The sequence below is a fragment of the Neltuma alba genome, unplaced genomic scaffold (assembly GCF_004799145.2).
Source record: "Neltuma alba isolate B1F8T4 unplaced genomic scaffold, ASM479914v2 tig00004532_pilon, whole genome shotgun sequence".
In the NCBI taxonomy this organism is placed as follows: Eukaryota; Viridiplantae; Streptophyta; class Magnoliopsida; order Fabales; family Fabaceae; genus Neltuma; species Neltuma alba.
In genome coordinates this window covers 131,618-150,900 of record NW_021633751.1, presented here as the reverse complement: position 1 = coordinate 150,900, position 19,283 = coordinate 131,618, and the positions used below count along the sequence as shown (strand labels likewise).

The 19,283-nt window shown below is 34.2% G+C and overlaps 2 protein-coding genes across 2 annotated transcripts; both read left to right on the top strand.

The window, feature by feature from the left end:
* Positions 1-3,809: 3,809 nt before the first annotated feature.
* LOC114745106 (uncharacterized) lies at positions 3,810-4,154 on the top strand. The gene has a single exon (XM_028933247.1). The coding sequence runs from the start codon at positions 3,810-3,812 to the stop codon at positions 4,152-4,154; it is 345 nt and encodes a 114-aa protein (XP_028789080.1).
* An 8,258-nt stretch (positions 4,155-12,412) lies between these two features.
* LOC114745105 (uncharacterized) lies at positions 12,413-13,388 on the top strand. The gene is made up of 2 exons (XM_028933246.1): positions 12,413-12,673; positions 12,825-13,388. The coding sequence occupies exons 1-2, from the start codon at positions 12,413-12,415 to the stop codon at positions 13,386-13,388; spliced, it is 825 nt and encodes a 274-aa protein (XP_028789079.1).
* The last annotated feature ends 5,895 nt before the right edge of the window (positions 13,389-19,283 follow it).

Here is a 19,283-nt window from a genome sequence, read left to right as displayed (position 1 = left end):
ATTAACAAGTGGTAAGGAAATTAGTACTGAGAAAGTGCAATTCAAAGAAGATGAAGAGGATGAAGAACCGGTTGATGAAGAGATAGAAGTTGAGTCTCCTCCTTCTAAAACCACTCAAGAGATTCCCAAGGCTACTTAAGAGACCTCCATTTAATCTGAACGGCCAATAGAGAAAGGATCACCTTCCAAAGGTGATGAGGTAAACATCTCTAACTTTCCTTTTCCTCATTCATATCTCACGAGCAAGAAAGTTGTTGATAAGAAAGATAATGGTGAGCTTTTTGAAATGTTTAGCAAACTTGAGGTTAATGTGCTATTACTTGATTTAATTAAAAAGATGCCTAAGTGTGCTAAGTTTCTAAAAGACCTTTGTACAAACAAGAGGAAGTATAGGCATAGTGAGAGAATCCAACTAGGATCTAGTGTTAGTGCTATCTTCAAGCCACAGCTACCTATTAAGTGTAAAGACCTAGGTTCCTGCACTATTCCCTGTATCATAGGCAAAACAAACATTTCACATGCCTTACTAGACTTAGATACCTACCTCTATCTATAAGAGTTTGGGTATTCATGCCTTAAAAGACACTAGTGTTGTGCTAGATCTAGCTAATAGGACTGTGAGACACCTTAAGGGCTTTCTTGAGGATGCTCTTGTGCAAGTGAAGGGTCTTGTGTTCCCAGCTGACTCCTATGTGCTAGATATGACTGATGAGATTAAAGCCGATAGCACTTTGATTCTAGGAAGACCTTTCCTTAAAACAGCCCAAACCATAATCAATGTGAAAGATATGGTCATTAGTATGGGCTTTGGGGACCAACAAATTACCTTCAACATTTCTGATGCTATAAGTCAAGGTTATGTAGATTGCTTTTACTTGGGTGTTAATTTGATTGATTGTGCTGTTAATGATGTTGATGATTCGCATGAATCTGAGATGCATGAACATGACTAGTATGATGAGATTGTTGAGCATGATGATGCATTTACTTGTTTATCTACCGCTTATCCTTCTTCTTTTTGCTCATGTTATGGTGACATGGTATGTGTTAACTATTTAGAAGTTGATCGCCTCCTTTCCATCTCTCATAATTTTGATGCATCATCTTGTCTTAATTGTGATTCTGCTTTGAACATTACACTTGATGATAGCTTTGAGAAAGGTGAGTTTATTGATTTTGCAGGTAATGATGATAAAGGAGCTGTTACACAAGCTATACTGGTAGCTTCTTCTTTGAGTAGTACTGGAACATTAGAAGAGGCTAGCAACAAGATTGCTACTAACTAAGTCACTTCTAATCCCACTCTTCCTTGTGATTTGCTTAATGTTTCTATTGATAAAATTGATACTGATCCTCTTTTTTGTAGGTCATCCAAGAATGCCACTGAGTTGGGAAGTGGAGGACATACACATCATAACAAGCTTATATCTCCTTCCCTAAGCCACATGGACATGCCACTTGTATTGAATGCACTTGACATAAAAGAATTAGTTCCTTTTGTTGTGCAATCTCCTGATTTAGAAATGAAACCCCTCCCCCCTAATTTGAAATATGTCTTTCTTACTGCTAATTCTAAATTACCTGTTATTATTTCTAGTTTTTTGAATAGTTCTGAAGAAGAAAGATTGATTTTTGTGTTGAAGAGTCATAAAAGGGATATAGATGGTCTTTAGGGGACATTCCAAGGATTAATCTCTCAGTTTGCACACACAGGATCCTTTTAAATGAAGGGTTCAAGCCAGTTAGGCAACCACAGAGGAGACTGAATCCTCTCATTCTAGATATGGTTAAGAAGGAAGTCTCTAAGCTATTGAGTGCTGGGATCATCTATCCCATATCAGACAGCAAGTGGGTATGTTCGGTACAAGTAGTACCAAAGAAGAGCCATATCATAGTAGTGAGAAATAAAAATGATGAGCTGATTCCAACTAGGGTTTAAAATGCTTGGAGAGTGTGTATAGATTATAGGAAGTTGAATGATACCACAAGAAATGACCACTTTCCATTACCTTTTATAGATCAGATGTTGGAGAGAATTTCAGGAAAGTCTCACTATTGTTTTTTTGATGGTTTTTCTGGCTATTTTTAAGTGCCTGTTGCTCCGGAAGAATAGGAAAAGACTACTTTTACATGCCCTTTTGGTATCTTTGCTTATTGAAAGATGCCATTTGGGTTGTATAACGCTCCAGGCACCTTTCAAAGGTATATGATGGCAATATTTAGTGATCTTTTACAGTAGAACATGGAAGTTTTTATGGATGACTCCACTGTTTATGATGAAAGTTTTGATGAGTGCTTGAATAGCCTAGAGCAGGCTCTTGAGAGGTGTATCGATAAGAAATTAGTTTTGAACTTTGAAAAGTGTCATTTCATGGTTCATAGAGGGATAGTCTTAGGTCATCTCATCTCCTAAAAGGGGATTGAGGTTGATAAGGCCAAAATTGAAGTTATTTCATCCCTTCCTTATCCTACTTGTTTAAAGGACTTAAGGTCTTTCTTAGGGAATGCAAGTTTCTATAGACGCTTTATTAAGGATTTTAGTAAAGTTGCTTTGCCTCTTTCTACCTTGTTGAAAAAAAGATGTTGAATTTAAATTTGATGACAAGTGTAGACATGCTTTTGACACTTTGAAATCTATGCTTGTTTTACCTCCTATTCTCATTGCACCTAATTGGAATTTACATTTTGAGTTGTCTTGTGATGCTTCTAACTTTGCAGTAGGTGCCACGCTCGGACAGCAGGAGGAGAAATAGTCTAGAGTCATAGTATATGCCTCCAAGATGCTTGATTCTGCTCAAGTCAATTACACCACTACAGAGAATGAACTGTTTGCTATTCTTTTTGCTTTGGATAAGTTTGGACAGTATTTGATAAACTCTTGAGTGGTTGTTTTTATAGATCATGCAACGGTTCGTTACCTATTTAAGAAGCCTCAGTCTAAACCTAGACTGCTAAGATGGGCTTTGCTGCTATAGGAGTTTGATATCAAGATTAGAGATAGAGCCGGAGTGGAGAATCATATAGCTAACCATATTAGTCAGTTACCTGAAGGCACATAGGGAGTTGACTCTTCTGATCTTGTTATTGACTCATTTCCTAATTTTGCACTTTTTGCCTTGGCTATTCATGAGCCTTGGTATTGTAATATAGTTAATTATCTTGTCACTAACCTTGTACTTCCTTTTATGTCTAAATTTCATATTGATAAGCTGAAGAGGGAGGCAAGATACTATATCTGGGATGCTCCAATCTTGTGGAAGCAATGCAGTGACCAGATCATTAGATGCTGTGTTCCAAACAATGAGATCAACTCTATACTTACCTTTGCACATTCTTTATCTTGCGGGGGGCATTTTGGTGCTAATAGGACTGCTAGGAGGGTTTTAGAGTATGGTTTTTATTAGCCTTGTCTATTTAAGGATGCTTATTCTTTCTGCAAGTCTTGTGATAAGTGTCAGAGGTTTGGGAGTTTGGGTAGGAAGCATGAAATGCCTTTAAGACCTATGCATTTTTGTGAAATCTTTGATGTGTGGGGCATGGACTTTATGGGTCTCTTCCCTTCATCTTTTAGGTTTCAATACATATTACTTATAGTAGATTATGTGTCTTGATGGGTAGAGTCAGTGCCAACTAGGAAAGATTATGCTTCTACTGTTGTCAAGTTTTTATGTTCTCATATCTTTTGTAGGTATGACATTCCAAGAGCAATCATTAGTGACTAAGGAACATACTTTTGCAATAAGACCATCAAGTCTCTATTAGTCAAATATGGAGTCAATCATAAGCTTGCCACCCCTTATCACCCATAAATGAATAGGTTAGCTGAAGTCTCTAACTGGGAAGTGAAGCGAATACTTGAGAAGATTGTGAAACCATCTTGTAAGGACTGGATTGAGAGGCTTAAGAAAGCTCTTTGGGCTTACATGACTACCTATAAGACCCCTGTAGGCATGTCTCCCTTTCGGTTGCTCTATGGCAAGGCTTGCTATCTACCTATAGAGATTGAGCACAAATCTTACTGGGCAATCAAGGCATGTGATGGAGATCTCGAATCTTCACTTGTCCAAGAGCTTGAAGACATGAGACTTGAGTCCTATGACAATGCCAGAATCTACAAAGAAAAGCTGAAAATGATTCATGACAAACAGATTTGAGGAAGCAGTTTCATGAAGGTGACAAGGTTCTAAAGTTTAAAGCCCGGTTGAAGCTGTGATTTAACCCAATTCTTCATTGTCTTTTCATATCTTTTTAAGGGTTTTTATCATAGCTAGTAGCTCTTTTAGTGTTTATTGTGCTTAATTTATATTAAAATGTCTTACCTTGAATTAGTGCATAATAAGGGTAAAATTGTCATAATTGGAGATTAATTATTATTAATTGATTTCTAGGATAATTGATGCTATATTATGTATGATTTTCCTTGTAGGTACTTCGGGAGAAATTTGGACAAATTTGGAAATCACACTTTAGTCCCAACATTAAAAGTAGTAAAAGATCGAATTAATCGCAGAAAAGGGCCCTAGCAGTCAAGAAATTACACTAGAGGCCTTGAGTAAATGAAGCTTTGCGTTTTCACTGAAAAGTACCATCCGTCGTGGCGGATGGTGGCAGATTTGTCAGAATTGCAGAAGTCACCATTTCAACATTCTGATTCGGATCCCTAAGCTTCAACCCGACCCAAAACCACCTCTAGTAGCCAGTATAAGCTGAGTTTCAACCTAGGGAAGCCTCATTCGGTCTCTCCTCACCTTTCTTTCACCAAATCATCCTCTCATCTCCTCCTTCCATTAATTCTTCATTACATTCCATCATCTTTCCCTTTAATCCATTCATAACCTCTTCTTCTATGGAGATTCGACTGTTGCTGCTGGTTGGAGCAATGCTTGGAGCTATGGAGGGCTAGGGGTTCTTTAACTCCTGAAGATGGTTGATTGACATGAGTTCCAAGAGCTTCAAAGGGGAGTTAGCTTCATCCATAGTTCTAGTTGTTTATTTATGAAATTCTAGGTCTTAGGATTTGTAAATTGGGGCTGAACTGCTTTGATTACGGTTGTAATCAATTCTAGATGATTATCTTGTGTATTGGATTAGTTAATGTTGAATTTGAGCTTCAATATATATGGTTACATATATGTTTCTATGCAACTCTTTTGATACTCTTTTTCTTGCATAGTATTGTTTGATTATTGAGTTAATTTGGGCTTGTATTAAACCAAGTGCATTAATTAATCTTAATACACACACTAAGTGAGCTTAATAGATCTTATAAGATGGGTGGTCATTGATTAAGATCCTAGACTTAAAGGGTTCTTTAAGGTTTTTCCTTTACAAAACTTAGTAATTTTTACTCCCAAAATTATTTTGAACTATGATTGCCAAAGGTCCATTTTCAAGAGGTTTTATTAATTGTTTCAACACTTATTTCCCATCCATTCCATCCTAATTTTCCAAAAATACAAAAATATATTTACATTGCATTTTATCTCAATTAATAGTTTTAATGAAAACCCCTAACTTTTCCCTAGTCAATTTGCATTTTCATGGCATTTAATTAACTTAGGATTAATAATTTAGGCTCCAACAAGTGAAACGACCCGAGATTGTGCCTATAGTACAATCCTTGGTTTTAATTTTGAATTTGATCCCAAGGTGTAAGCAAGACAAGTCATATTTCAAGTTGATTCTCAAGAAGTTTGTCACCAAATAGGAAGGTCCGTTTAGAATTACTAAAGTATATCCCTTTGGCACAGTGAAGCTTGTAGATGAGGAGATCGGTATAACTTCACAAGTCAACGGCCATCTGCTGAAGCACTACCACGAGGATCAAAGACCCCCTGATCACATGGTTGTTGTCTTCCACCCTACTCATTTACTTTCTGTTGTATTGCTGGTGATATCTGTTTGTTGAGATGGTTAGGAGTAAGTGTCAGAGAGGGAACTTCTCTAGTAGTTGTAGTTGTAGCTGTTTATTTCTGTTTAGTAATTGTTTGTCTTGTTTCCTCTTGATTCTGCCATCTCTTTTGATCACTTGATTTATACTTGTCATTTTCATTTCAAATTATCTTATCCTATCTCTCCATTCTCTCCTCTTTGTGACAGTGATGTGTTGTGCTTCAATTTCAAATCGGACTTCACAACTTTCACTTCACCTGAGAGTTTAGGTTAAGATAATGTAGTTTTTCTTATATTGAGGACAATGTATTGATCAAGTGTGGGGGAGGGATTGTTGAGTTGATGAGTTTATTTTAAAAAAAAACTTTGCCTTTGGATTTGCTCTTGTTTTCTAGTATTGCTGCTATAATTGCTCTCTTCTTTGCCTTATTGGTTGATTTCTGAATAGTATCATATGATTTGAGAGTAATTCTTGCATGGGAATTTTGTTGCTGGCTTTTATGTCCTAGTGTTTTTATTCGCCTCAGTGTTTTACACTAATGTATGGGCGAGTTGCTATTTTCTTTGTTGCTGACTTTTGACTTTTGTAATCCTTAGGCATTGTTAGGATTAAGGTTTTGATGATAACAAAGTAAGTAATTTGTGTTTTAGTATGTTGATCGATCATCTGATCGATCAAGGACTTATCGATAAGCTGATAGATAATATCTCTATACATTTAAGTAATTTAGCAGAAACTTTGATCGATAACTTGTTAGATAATGTGTTGATTGATCATTGTTAACTTAGTTAGGTATAAAAATCTGGACTAAATTATCAATCACTTGATTGATAATCAAGATGATCGAATATCAGTCAGATAAAAGGACACAAATCTAATAGGCATTTATCGATAACATGATCAATAAACAGATTATCGATGAGAAGACAAATAAATGGTAATACGTTCTATTCACTCTATGTTTTGCTTTAGTCACCATTTATCAATTACTTTATCAATAAGTCATTTATCGATAATATGATCGAACATTGCTTTATAGCTCTGCGTGCAGGTAATTATTTTAGTAGCTTATCCATCACCTGATCGATCAGCAAATTATCGATCACATGATCGATAATCAGCACATCATTTTTAAATCATGATTCTTCGATCACGGGATCGATAATCACATTATCGATAATATGATCGATCACTGCACTTCATATTTGCCTTGTTTTTCACATAACGTGATCGATAAATCAGCTCTTTGATTTTACAAGAATAAACCTCTTTATCGATCACTTGATCGATCATTCATTAATCGATCACCTATTCGATCAACCTATATAGCCTGTGTTTTCACTGAATATACTTTTGCTTATTGTTTATCGATAAGGTTATCCATCATCCATTTATCAATAACATCTTTGAAAAATTATTGCTTTAAATTCTATTCTATAACACTTTATTTATCGATAACCTGATCGATCAACAAGTGGTCAATCATTTGTTCGATCATGAGGCGATTTCAGTTTAAACTTTAACTGGTCACGATATTTCTCAAAATTTATCATCTATTTCATTTGAGCTTTTCTCAGCCTTCATGATTGTCTTAATTCTCTATTTAAAGAGATTCAAAATCAAAAGTGACTTTGATCTTCTTTTTCTATGCATACTAGTATGATGTCACTATTTCCTTTTATTGATCACTTGATTGATAAACTTAGTTATCTGTTTCAAAAGCTCTTACTCTGAATAATCGATAACTTGATCGATCAAGCAGTAATCGATCATTACTTTGATCAAGCACGATCAGTTATTACTCAGCACATTTAACAATTGATTGATTCTACCCGTAAACTATGAATGTTCATTTTATCGTCTGTTCGGTTTTGCCATTGATCTTACTTTACAAAGAAAAACTTATTGAATCAATGTATTATTGCAGATTACGAAGGAAAACCCAACGGCTCTCCAACAGTTGTCTAAGTAGCCTGTAACCTATCTTGTCAGAAGCATTAATGGCGGAAACCATTGCAACTGGGAAAACACATAACTGGACTCTCAACGGCTAGAAGCTCTTTCGTCTAACGGTTACTAAACTACCTCAACTATAAAAGGCATGAAGAAGCATTAAATGAACAGATTGAATATGCGAGCTACCTTCTATTGATCATTTACTGTTACATTCAATACTCTGTTCTTCCATATACCGAACTTCAGTGATTATCATTTATTCACTCTATAAGAGAGTATGTACCCTTCTTCATTAATCACGATTTGTGTGAAACTCAAGAGTGTGGACTCTTGAGTGGGTTTGTAACCTTACGGGTAGTAAGGGGGAGTGATTGAGAGTATCAATTACTGTACTGAGGCACTAAGAGCCCAATTAATGTTGGAACATAGTGGAATACTCAGAGGTGTTCTGAGGACTGGACGTAAGTCAAGTGGTTGAAACCGAAACAGTATAAATTCTGTGTCCACTTTTCTATGGTGAAATCTCTCTAACTCACACTCTCTATTTCCGTTAGTTCATTGTTTTATTTTTGTAAGATTTTTATAACTCACCCAATTCACCCCCTCTTGGGTGAGATTACCTCTAACAAGCATCTCCTTTTAAAATCCTTTTGCACAATGCTTGTGAATGTTGTACGGCTAAGTTTGATTGCATTTGATTTGAGTGATCTCTGTTCTTAGTTGATTAGCATAGTAGAATGCCTTTGGTGAAGTATTATTAACCTTGTTTCATAGCTTCACCTTAAGGAGGAAACATCTTGGAAAAACCCTTGATGGAAGGATTTTTTAGCCATGTATTTTTCTCATCTTATGTGATTTTCACCTAGTTTTGATTAACCTCTAGAACTTGTCTAGATTCTTTTTCAAAGCTGCATTAATACCAGATTTGTGAGGATGATAGGGCTATTCATTTCTAAACCCTTTACCTAAACACAAGCTATTTTATTTAACCTTTGTTCAACCCTTTGAGCCTTTACTTTCATTTCACTCACTGCTTTTTAGCAAGTGTTTTGCACGAGTTATATTTGGTTTTTCATTTTGAAAAGTACATCATTGATGTCTATGTCTTTGCCTTCTTGGGTTTGGATGCAAAAAAAAAAAAACCAAAAAGAAAAAAGAAAAAAAAAGAATAGAAAAGAGGAGAAATAGAAAAAGGCAATAAAGAGAAGAAAATGTATAGAAAAAGCCAAAAAAAGTCATAGAAAAAGAAAATAAGTTGTAACAAAAGAATAAAATTCAAAATAAGGCATTCCATGGTGGCTTGAAGAGTAAGGATTTCTATTTCAAAAAGTTTAAAATCCGCACATTGGTGTTCGTTTATGATTGTACTTTAGCTCACTTTGAGTTGATACTTTATTACTCATGCATTTCACTTGTTAATTCATTTCATTCATTTGGCCATGCTTTCTAACATTACAACCTTTCAAGTCCCCTTGATCATGAGTTTAAGGTATGTTAGTTGTGGAAACATTAGAATCTCTACAAGCTTATGGTAGGTGCTAATTTAGGTGAATTGAGTGGAATTTTTTCCATTTGAGAGATGAGTGAAACACTTGTACTCTATGTGAGCTCTATTATGTTTCTCTTTCTTTATCCTGCTATGTTTCTTGTGTTAATTTCTTTATACTGAAGTATTCTATGATTGTTGATTGATTAGGAATAAAGGTTGCTTGAGTTAATTGCACATTCATGCTTAGTTGGTTTTATGTTTGTTTGCATTGAGTGTCTTTGGTGGATTCTTTTTTACTGATGTTTTGCTCAGGAGTGCAAAAGGCTAAGTGTGGGGAAGTTGACAAACTCAATTATTTTTATATATTTTGATATCTTTTATATGGGTTTTGTCAACTTAATTGGTCCCTTTTGGCCTTAATTGATCGTTAATTGATTTAATATGTTTTATTTTGAATTATTATTTTATAGGGGCAACATTGTCATATTTTGGTTTAATTATGATTAATTGATTTTTAAGGACACTTAATGCTACCTTATTCTTGAATTTCGATTGCAAGTTTTTGGAAGATTTAAAAATTAAAATTAAAATTTAAAAAAAGAAAAAAAATAAAAAATATAATTAAAAAATAATTAGAAAAAAAAGGGGAGCAAAATGCCCCACCCCCCTATTAATTATTATTCAAATCATCATCATTTGGAACGAGGAGGCAAGAACTGGCGGCGAAAGAGAAAAGAGAAAGCAAGCAGAGCATGAACGAAGAACAGACTGATCATCACCTTCATCTTCTTATTCTTCTCCACGTGGCAGACTGATCATCGACAAAGTAGTGGCGCCGTGAAGCTGCAATCAGATCCCAATAACTCATTCTCATTGATATATTTTCCTCTTCGGCGTTCCTCCGTGGTAGCTTGTAGCAGAATGTTAATTGTGGCCTTCACTATGACAAACCGTGGCTGACTTTCATGATTCTCTAGCACAATGTTTATGACTTAAACTAGGAGCTTCAAAAAGGGGAGTTTCAACTCTTCCTATCTTCTTTTTTTTTTAATTTTATTGTAATTGTGATTTCTAGGTCCTAGAATGAATTTTACAATATTTGAATATGCTGTAATGATTTATATTTGTATTGAGATTGGTTGTAGTTGTTAGAATCTTTGATTAACATTTAACTGTATGCTGTGATTAGCTTTAATTTCTTTACATTGTGCTGGGTCAGGCTATGTTTTGAAATTATTGTGAACATTCAATAGTAATTCAAGATGGCTTGCTTATTGGACTAAAAATGTTAATTGCTTTTCTTTGATTCTCTTTGGCTAGTTGTGCTGAAATAGTTTAATTGTGAGTAATTAATATGCAAGGTGGCTTGGTGTTGATTATTCTAATTAAACTGAGTCTAGGGGTGGCCCTTAGAGTCTTTTGAATTTAACTAACTCTCAAATTAATTGAAGTAATGATGGCTTTAATCATTATGCTACAGGATTGCTTTTCCATTTACTGTCACTTGTTAATTCTCTTTGTTTATTTCATTCACATCCATTTTATAAACTAAAAATACAAAAATTATTTACTTATTTTGCATCCTTTTAAATTTTGCCAATTAGTTAGTTAAAAAGAAAATCAATCCCTTTCCAAGTTAATTCTTTATTTTTTATACTTAATTTGCTTAGGATTTCAAATAAAGGCTCCTCAAAGTGAAACAACCCGAATTTTACACTATATTGCATTGTTTAGATTTATTTTTGATTGGAAACCCCAAGATCAACGACAAAAGCTCTCATCACACCACGTAACCCTTCAGTTTTAAACATGTCGGCACTTTGGATTTTAGTCTTAACACGCGCATCTAGGCCTAAACCCCTATGTTTTGTGTCACACCATTCTCAAGAATCACCTTGCATTTTTAACAAAGTCTTCTATCAGATTTCCTCGGCAAAAAGAAAGTCAATATGCAATCATGAGGCTCTACTTTGGCATGTGATTAAATGCGACGATTTCGAGATTATATCCCAGTGCATCATCAAACTCCCCATAACCAAAATTAACATAAGCCCCTGCATATTATCTTGCCTCCTTACTGACATGACCATTAAGCTCCCACCAATCAAAATCTTCTCAAAACTTTTCCTTAAATTGTGCATCTCCACTACGAAAGGTGCATAACGCTATAATGTTGATAATATCACGTCCAATAACAGTCCCAATATATTGATGGGTTAAACTCAATGGCAATGTACAAAACTTTAAATGAACATGTTTTAATTTAATTATGCACAATTTAAATTATTTTCTATAAATATTTTGCTGCAACTGACTCGGCGTTCTGATTCCTAGAAAATTGGTTCCATGGGATACGGCGAATGAAGGAGCAGCACACATGGTCTCTTGGAATAATGGAAGAACTTCTTCATCATGCTTCCGAAGAATATTTATCAGAAATAACATCCATAAGCCCCTCTAAACCGCCTTCAGCTTCCCCAGCACAAAAGAAGACAACGGTAAATATTCATGAAAACTCCAAGCATTAGTTCATAAAGCATTATTAATTAACTTATTATAGATATAGGGAACGTGACATTTGTGGACGACTACGTAATTAATCATTATACATTATCAAAATGAAACTTTTTTTATTGATCTAATTTTAACACTATCAAATTAGAATGGTATAATTTACTGTTAAAATTTTTTCTGAATTTCTGTGGAAGTCCGTGGATCCTTTTATTTTGGCAAATAAAATTTAGTGTTTGTATGACACTTGAGAGGACACAAGCATCATTGTATCATCAATATGCCGACTCAGAAACCGATTGTTTCAATGGTTCACGTCCTATATATCTACATTATGACTGACATCATAACTACCCATGTATCATCAACGAATTATGGTCGATCAAGTTTCGTTGAATAATTAGAAATATTAATTCAGTCAGCATGATTTTCCTCAATTCAAATTGCTGCGACAATAACAACAATCTAATTTTGTGATTTGGACTGTGAATGATTGGATAGAAACAGCATCTAAAATAGTTGACGCACCCCTAATGATTGTTACTAAGAATGGCGTGACAGAAATGGTCGAGAAAACTCTAGACTTTTTTGCATCTACCATGAAAGCTGTGAACGAAGAAGGAAAGAACATAGTTCTGTTAGTGGCAGAAAAGAGGAAGAACAAGATTTATCAAATTTTGTGTGAAAATAATGAAGACCCTTATAGGAGTGCATTTAGTCTAGTGGACAAAAATGGAAATACCGCATTGCATTTGGCAGCCAAGCTTGGAGTCAACCTAAATATGCAGACAACTACCATGGTGGAGGAATTCAAGTGGCTTGAGGTGCGTATCTATTTGCTATTAAAATCTCTTTGGCTCGGCCGTGAGGTCCAATCATAGATTAAAATACTCATCAGCACATTAAGTCATAGATTTATTTAAAATGTTGGATAAATAAACGTGGCGTGAGTTATATATATGAATTGTGATGCAGTTAGTAAAAAGTTCAGTGCCTCCTGAACTGTGGGAGGCGCCCAGCAATGATGGGAAAAGAGCAGAAGAAATCTTTAGAGAAAGTTTCGAGCAGCAAATGACAAGGGACAGAGAGTGGGTAAATCAGATCTCAGAAGCATGTTCTGTAGTGTCGACCTTAGTGGCATCCATGGCCTTTGCCAATGTGGCAGTCAATTTCCATAAAAAGAACTACTCATCGCTTTTGGCCCTTTCCTTGTCCCTCACTCCCGCCATCTCCTTCTTGTCCATACTTGCTTTTCGTTCTCAATCTCTTTACCTTTGGAGATATGTTCCTTTCAGGCATCACCTTGCTATTTTGACCATGTTCGGCTCCATTGTTGCTCTGTGGATCTCTCTCACGCTCCATGACCACTCTTTTAAAACTTATGCAATTATTGGCTTGCCAATCGCCCTCCTTACCATTTTCTCACTACCCACATTCATTGGTCCTGCGTTGACGTATATGTTTACCGAAATTCCAATCGCTAACCGCAAGACCATAGGTGCCATCCGAAGTACCAAGAATTTGAACCCGCCACATTAAGTGCATGTTTTAGTTCTATTTAAACAATACAATCCCCCATCGACTTTCATTTAAAAAGCTGTCGTGTGTAGTGATGATTTGATAGCTTTATTTCTCTTTTGTCTGTAATAAGTGTGTACTATTTCAACATCGCATGGGACTGAACTTGGAGGTTTGTGATAAAAATATAATTATTGACCTCACTTAAAACTAACTTCTTCGCTGGGGTGTGCAATAATAAGCATCATGATAACGGTTCAAATTTAATATGGATAGCAGAGATTTAATTTTTAATTTTTTTGTTTTTAAAAAAATCTTTTCCCCTAGATAATCCAAAACGAATATAATCTTTTAACTGTAAGTTTTTTTTAAAAAAATAATTTTTATTTGAATAATATTGATTTCACTACAGTGATGAGAATCATAGTATTCATGAGCACCAAAATTAGTTCCTTCGGCCACTCACCATCCTTCGCAGCACTACATAAGTTCTCCACATCTTCAACGATGTTGTCCAAAGTCATTATTCTCTCCCACACAAATAATGGCTTCATTCAATGCATATTAACTAACTAACTAATTAATTAATTAATTTTCATGACCCTAAGCATGGATCATGTCTTATTATTATTTAGATAATAATGGACCAGGCCTTAAAGACTTTTGGCTTAAATTAACTTCACTTTGAAGCTTGCTTCTCACTTAAACGTCGTTAATTAGCCCTGAATTACAACACTAATCATCTTCTTATGTTCACTCTCTCTAAACCATATGCGCCCATTATTAAGGTAATCTAATTCAACTCAACTCAATTTGCTTAATTATAAAAATGAATATTTATCCAAAGAAAAACTTGCGCACGTGAATTAGGAACTAGAAAGCTCTTTATTCTTTCCCTTTAGTACAAGTCTACTTTCTTCAATTGTACTCGATCAATCTCTTAACTAAAGGTACAATAGAAATGTAAATTGGATTCAGGTATATTTTTATGACAGTGCAAATGATATATACATGAAAAAGTCAACAACACAGAGAACCCGAGGCTTACCGAAGGCACAGCAGAATGAGATTCTGACTTCACCTGCCTAATCTTGAAGAATCAGAGATGAGGTGGAAAAGAACGAAAAACGAAGAGACATTATCTAATATAGCAAACAATTTTAAGTAGATCATCCTTTCCATGAGCTTCATTTTAAATAATATAAAATTCTGTATATATTTAAAAATATTACAAAAGGCAGGGTATGTTTTAAAAAAATCCGGACTAGACCCTGAATTGGCCTAAACAATGCTGCACGCTATAATCAAAGCTATGAGTGGGCTGGTTACAGTCGTAGTATATTTTAATTATACACTAAATATTTTAATTAACAAAAATAAAACAATAAAAAATTGATAAAAATAAAATGAATAATCATAAGAAATAAGTTGAGTGTAAAATTAAAATATAAATAATTAATTTCAAGTAGTAGTAAAATTAATTTGCCCTCAGTAGATTTGAAGTGGATTTATATGACTTGAAAATAACACTTATTACGAAACTAGTGTATTAGTATGACTTATTTATATTGACTAGTAATGGTCAAGATGTTAATTTGTAATGCACGATATGTTTTTATATGGCTAATTTATTGGTAGGCGAACGATTGTCATCTTTCATATATATTATCTTATATCAAGAATAACACATCCAGAAAACCAATAACTTTGCACGCAAATATTTTTCATTTTCATTTTTATTTTTCTAATGTAATTTTTAATTCTGCTCTCTACATGGGAGATCACTATATTTTTAACCATTACTTTTTAAAAGACTAATAAATTTAAACTCTTTAATTTAAATTGCTATGGTGTAAATGAAAAATATAGATCATAGTTATGAATCAAGACTAAACCAAGCACGAACGTTAAATACAAACCGTACGACTCCCAACAGCAGAAAGAAAGAAACATGAAGAAGAAAAACAAGTCAATGATCTTAAAGAACAAGAGATAAGTAGAAAAACCAAGTATTTAGAATTGGAAAAATAACGCTTTATGACATACACAAAAACAGAACAACGATTTAAATCCGATGAAGAGGGGGGAAATAAAGAGTCATTACAGAAAAACAAGTAAATCATCCCTTCCTAACAGTAACATGAGCATTTACGTTGGGAAAAAAGGAAAAAGAAAAACATGAACATTTAGGTCCTGTTTGGTACGTGGAACTGAGAAGTTGTAATTGGGACTAAGATTGAGTAATCCTAAGTTTTCATGTTTGGTACGAGGTAATGAGGAATCCGATTCCATTCCCAGTCCTATCCTTCATGGGATTCCTCATTACCACCTACGCCATTGGTCCTGCAATATCTATCCCAGGATTAAAATGGTTTTTTTATCAAAATATCCTCTCCCTCCCTATTCAGCGTCTTCCTCCTTAGTCATTGTTTCAGCCATTTCCTCCATCTCCAGTATCTATATTCTTCCATTTGTATTCGTCAGCTCTGGTTCATGGAGTCCTTCTCTCTAGCACAACTCCTCGACCTCATTTTCCTAGCTCTCTCTAATTCCTCTCGCCTTTAGTGCTGTCATTGTTGGACCTGAGTCTCCCTCCTCTCCCTTGTCCAAACCCTTCGCTACATCGAGGCCTTCAAGTACCAGCATCAATGCCGCAAGCTCACCCGCCATCAGTGCAGCAATCAGAGAACCCAGAAAAAGATTCAGAATATGGCGGAGAAAGAAGAAGAAGAAGAAGAAGAATATGCTTCGTAAGTCACAGTCTGGCAGATGTGAAACTTGAAATTCATAGGATCCGTCATCGTTATCAAGATTTGCATAAAAAAAAAAGGTCACTCTAAATTTTGTGGTGAGAAAAGATAATGACGACCCTGGGTTTGAGAGGAGAACAGAGGATAGCCACAATGAAGGAATGGGTTGCGAGAATGGCGATGGACTGAGTGTGGGAGTTGAGGTCAGGGGTGTTATTGTATTTTCAAAATTAACGGCTACTTATAAAATAAAAATAATGAATCCAATCGTTTCAAATATTACTCTGCACCAAACACAATTTTAAAGCCTAATCCCACAGCATTCCCACTCCCATTGCCATTTCCTTTCCAACCCTTACTCCCAGTCCGTCAAAATGTAAGTCCACGTACCAAAGGGGCCCTTACATCTTCTTAGGTTTGACTCCCCCTTTCGCTTCTTTCTCAAATTTTTTGAATTACAAGGGTAAGAATTAATAACTAGAGGTTATAAGCATAATCGAATGGAATGCATCATATTCCAGTTTTAATGGAATGCCACTATACTATGAAAACACATTGGCCTTCTTTCGTATTGTTTTTTTTAAAAAAAATAAAATTGAGCAATAATCGCTTACAAAATTTTTGCCACCCTATATGATATTCTCCTTGGACTTCAGAGATCACTTTTTTTATTTTTTATGTTCATGGAACTTAGGAAGTTATTTTCCTTTTTTTAGAAATATTATGGAAGCTTATCTTTAATGTGAGTTCTTTGTAATTTTTTAAGTATTTTTTTTTTTGGCTGGCCAACGTTCTTTCTTTACCTTATGGTCAATGATCTTTTATTTAGTTTACATAAAAATGAGGTATTACGTACAGTTTTTTGGGACAACGATGTATTATTAAATATAGGTAATTAAAAATTAAACCTCAATTTTTTGTCTTTAGTAGTCTTGTCCAATTATGAAATCAGTCTCTAGATTTTTTTTTTTAATGGACTCTGCTAAGATTATGTCCGTCAGGCCCTCCTTTCTGTAATTTTAAAGCTCTAGTTTTGGAATATAGCTCTTTGGGGTGTCCTGTTTTTTTTTTTTTAGGTTGACCAAATTTGAGGTCTCTTAATGATTGAAGAAATATGTGTCTATGAAAAATATTCCTTGTCATTTCCTTCGGCTTTTGTCAAAGATGCCATTTGAAGTGAATAATGCAGCGCATAAAATGATTATTATTATTATTTTTATGATAATAAAAGCAACTAAATTTGACGTTTAACATAAATATGTACAATTATAATCTTATTATTAATATGTGCAAAAATTAAATATTTATTTAAAAAAAATGCAAGTTAGGATTTAGCTTATTAACCTACTAATAAGCAGTGACGAACGTGTGCCCTCAACCCAACAGAATTTTCCCCCAATTCTTGACCCTCATGAATCCAATCTGATTTCCTCGCTGCTACCATGTGCCTACCAAGTGAAAGAGACTTATATAATTACCTTAATATGACTTGAGAATGGAACAAGTAAGATAAATTGATGGGAGAGAAGAATATTAAATTAAACTAGCCAGTAATGGTCCAATTCTATATATATATATATATATATATATAAAATTTATTCTTTAGTTCAAATATGGCTTTCATAATTACGTGACACCTCAAAACCCATAGTTTATGATCATTCTCTTCATCCACACTCTAATCACCAACCATGGTTTAAATTACCATTATAAAAATTATTGTTATTATTTTGGTATTATAATAAAAACAATTAGGTTTATGTTAAATAGCAATATATAAAATTATAATTTCATCATTAATGTGGGAATAAAAAATTAAATATTTATTTACTTATCTAAAGTTACAATTTAGCCCATTAACCTACCAGCTTTTGACCTCCCAACTACGTATACCACAAGAAATAGACTTTTGTTACTTTAACATGACTTGTAAATGGAGCAAGTAATTTAACATGCACTACAAAATAAATTGCTCCGACGTGTGTTTTTATAACAAGACTTTTCTAACTAGTATGTATATTAATAAGACTTATTTATATTGACTAGTAATGGTCAAGATGTTAACTTTTAATTAAGAAGAATGATTTCCTTGTTTTCTATATATTGTCTCTTTGGTTTTTTTCTTGTCTATCTCATCTTTCCACTCATCTCTTGCTACGTTCTTCAAGATTTGGTTGGAAAAGTCACAATCTCATTCTGCTATTTCTTTGGTAAGGCTCTAGTTCTTTGTGTGATTTACTTTTTCTCTCTTGGTAAATCCTCCCCTTTTCAGGTTCGAATTGATCTTCTTCACTTGTAATTTGGTGTCACGGTTATATCGTCTATTTGGGATTCTTGTTTGGAGTAGTTCGATTTCCACAGAACTAGCTTTAACCCATAAATATTAGGGAGAAAGACATTTAAGAACCACCAAAATATAAGAACCTAAAAACGATTTCTCAAAATGACTTAATTCCAATGAAGTCCCTAAATACTATTTTGAAATTAAGTTTTGTTTTTGGGTGAAATGATCTAATTACTTCTACTGAAATTAGTTGTCGTTGCCTTTTTTTCATTATTATTATTATTTGAAATGTTAAAGTTGTTACTTGTTAAACAAGTGTTTTATGTCATTTCGCTTTTTCAAATTTTAGATTTCAAATTAAGTGATTTAGGTCCTTATGAATTCACTGTGATTAGACTATTTGCATATTTCGGGAGTATTTTCATGTCTTTGTCCCTATATAATTCTCATTTACGCCATTTCAATTTAAGTTAAAGAGTTCATACTATTTGGGAAAAAAAGAATATGTCAATAAATTTGACATGTACTGTGACATTAAAAAGATACCTGAATTCAAAAAGTTACATTTCTATTGTATAGTTTCGGTTACGAAATTAAGTACAATTCATTAAAGTAGACTTCTACTAAAGGGAAAGAATGAAGAGCTTTCTAGTTCCTAATTGACACAAGCTATTGTTCGGATAAATATTCATTTATAACTTAGAAAATTGAGTTGATTTAGACAGCTTACCCCAACAATCTTCGCACAACGTCGTTCAATTTAGAAGCATGCTTTTAAAAGTGAACTTTTGATATAACCCAAAAGTTTTTTAGGCTTGGTCCATACTATATATGGTCATGAAAATTGGTTAATATGCATCAAAGCGAATTGTGTAGGAGACA

Bases quoted from the DNA above. Each gene is read 5' to 3' on its own strand.
- LOC114745106 (XM_028933247.1), top strand. From the start codon at position 3,810: ATGAATAGGTTAGCTGAAGTCTCTAACTGGGAAGTGAAGCGAATACTT.
- LOC114745105 (XM_028933246.1), top strand. From the start codon at position 12,413: ATGGTCGAGAAAACTCTAGACTTTTTTGCATCTACCATGAAAGCTGTG. The intron at 12,674-12,824 runs GTGCGTATCTAT...ATTGTGATGCAG, and splicing joins AGGAATTCAAGTGGCTTGAG to TTAGTAAAAAGTTCAGTGCC.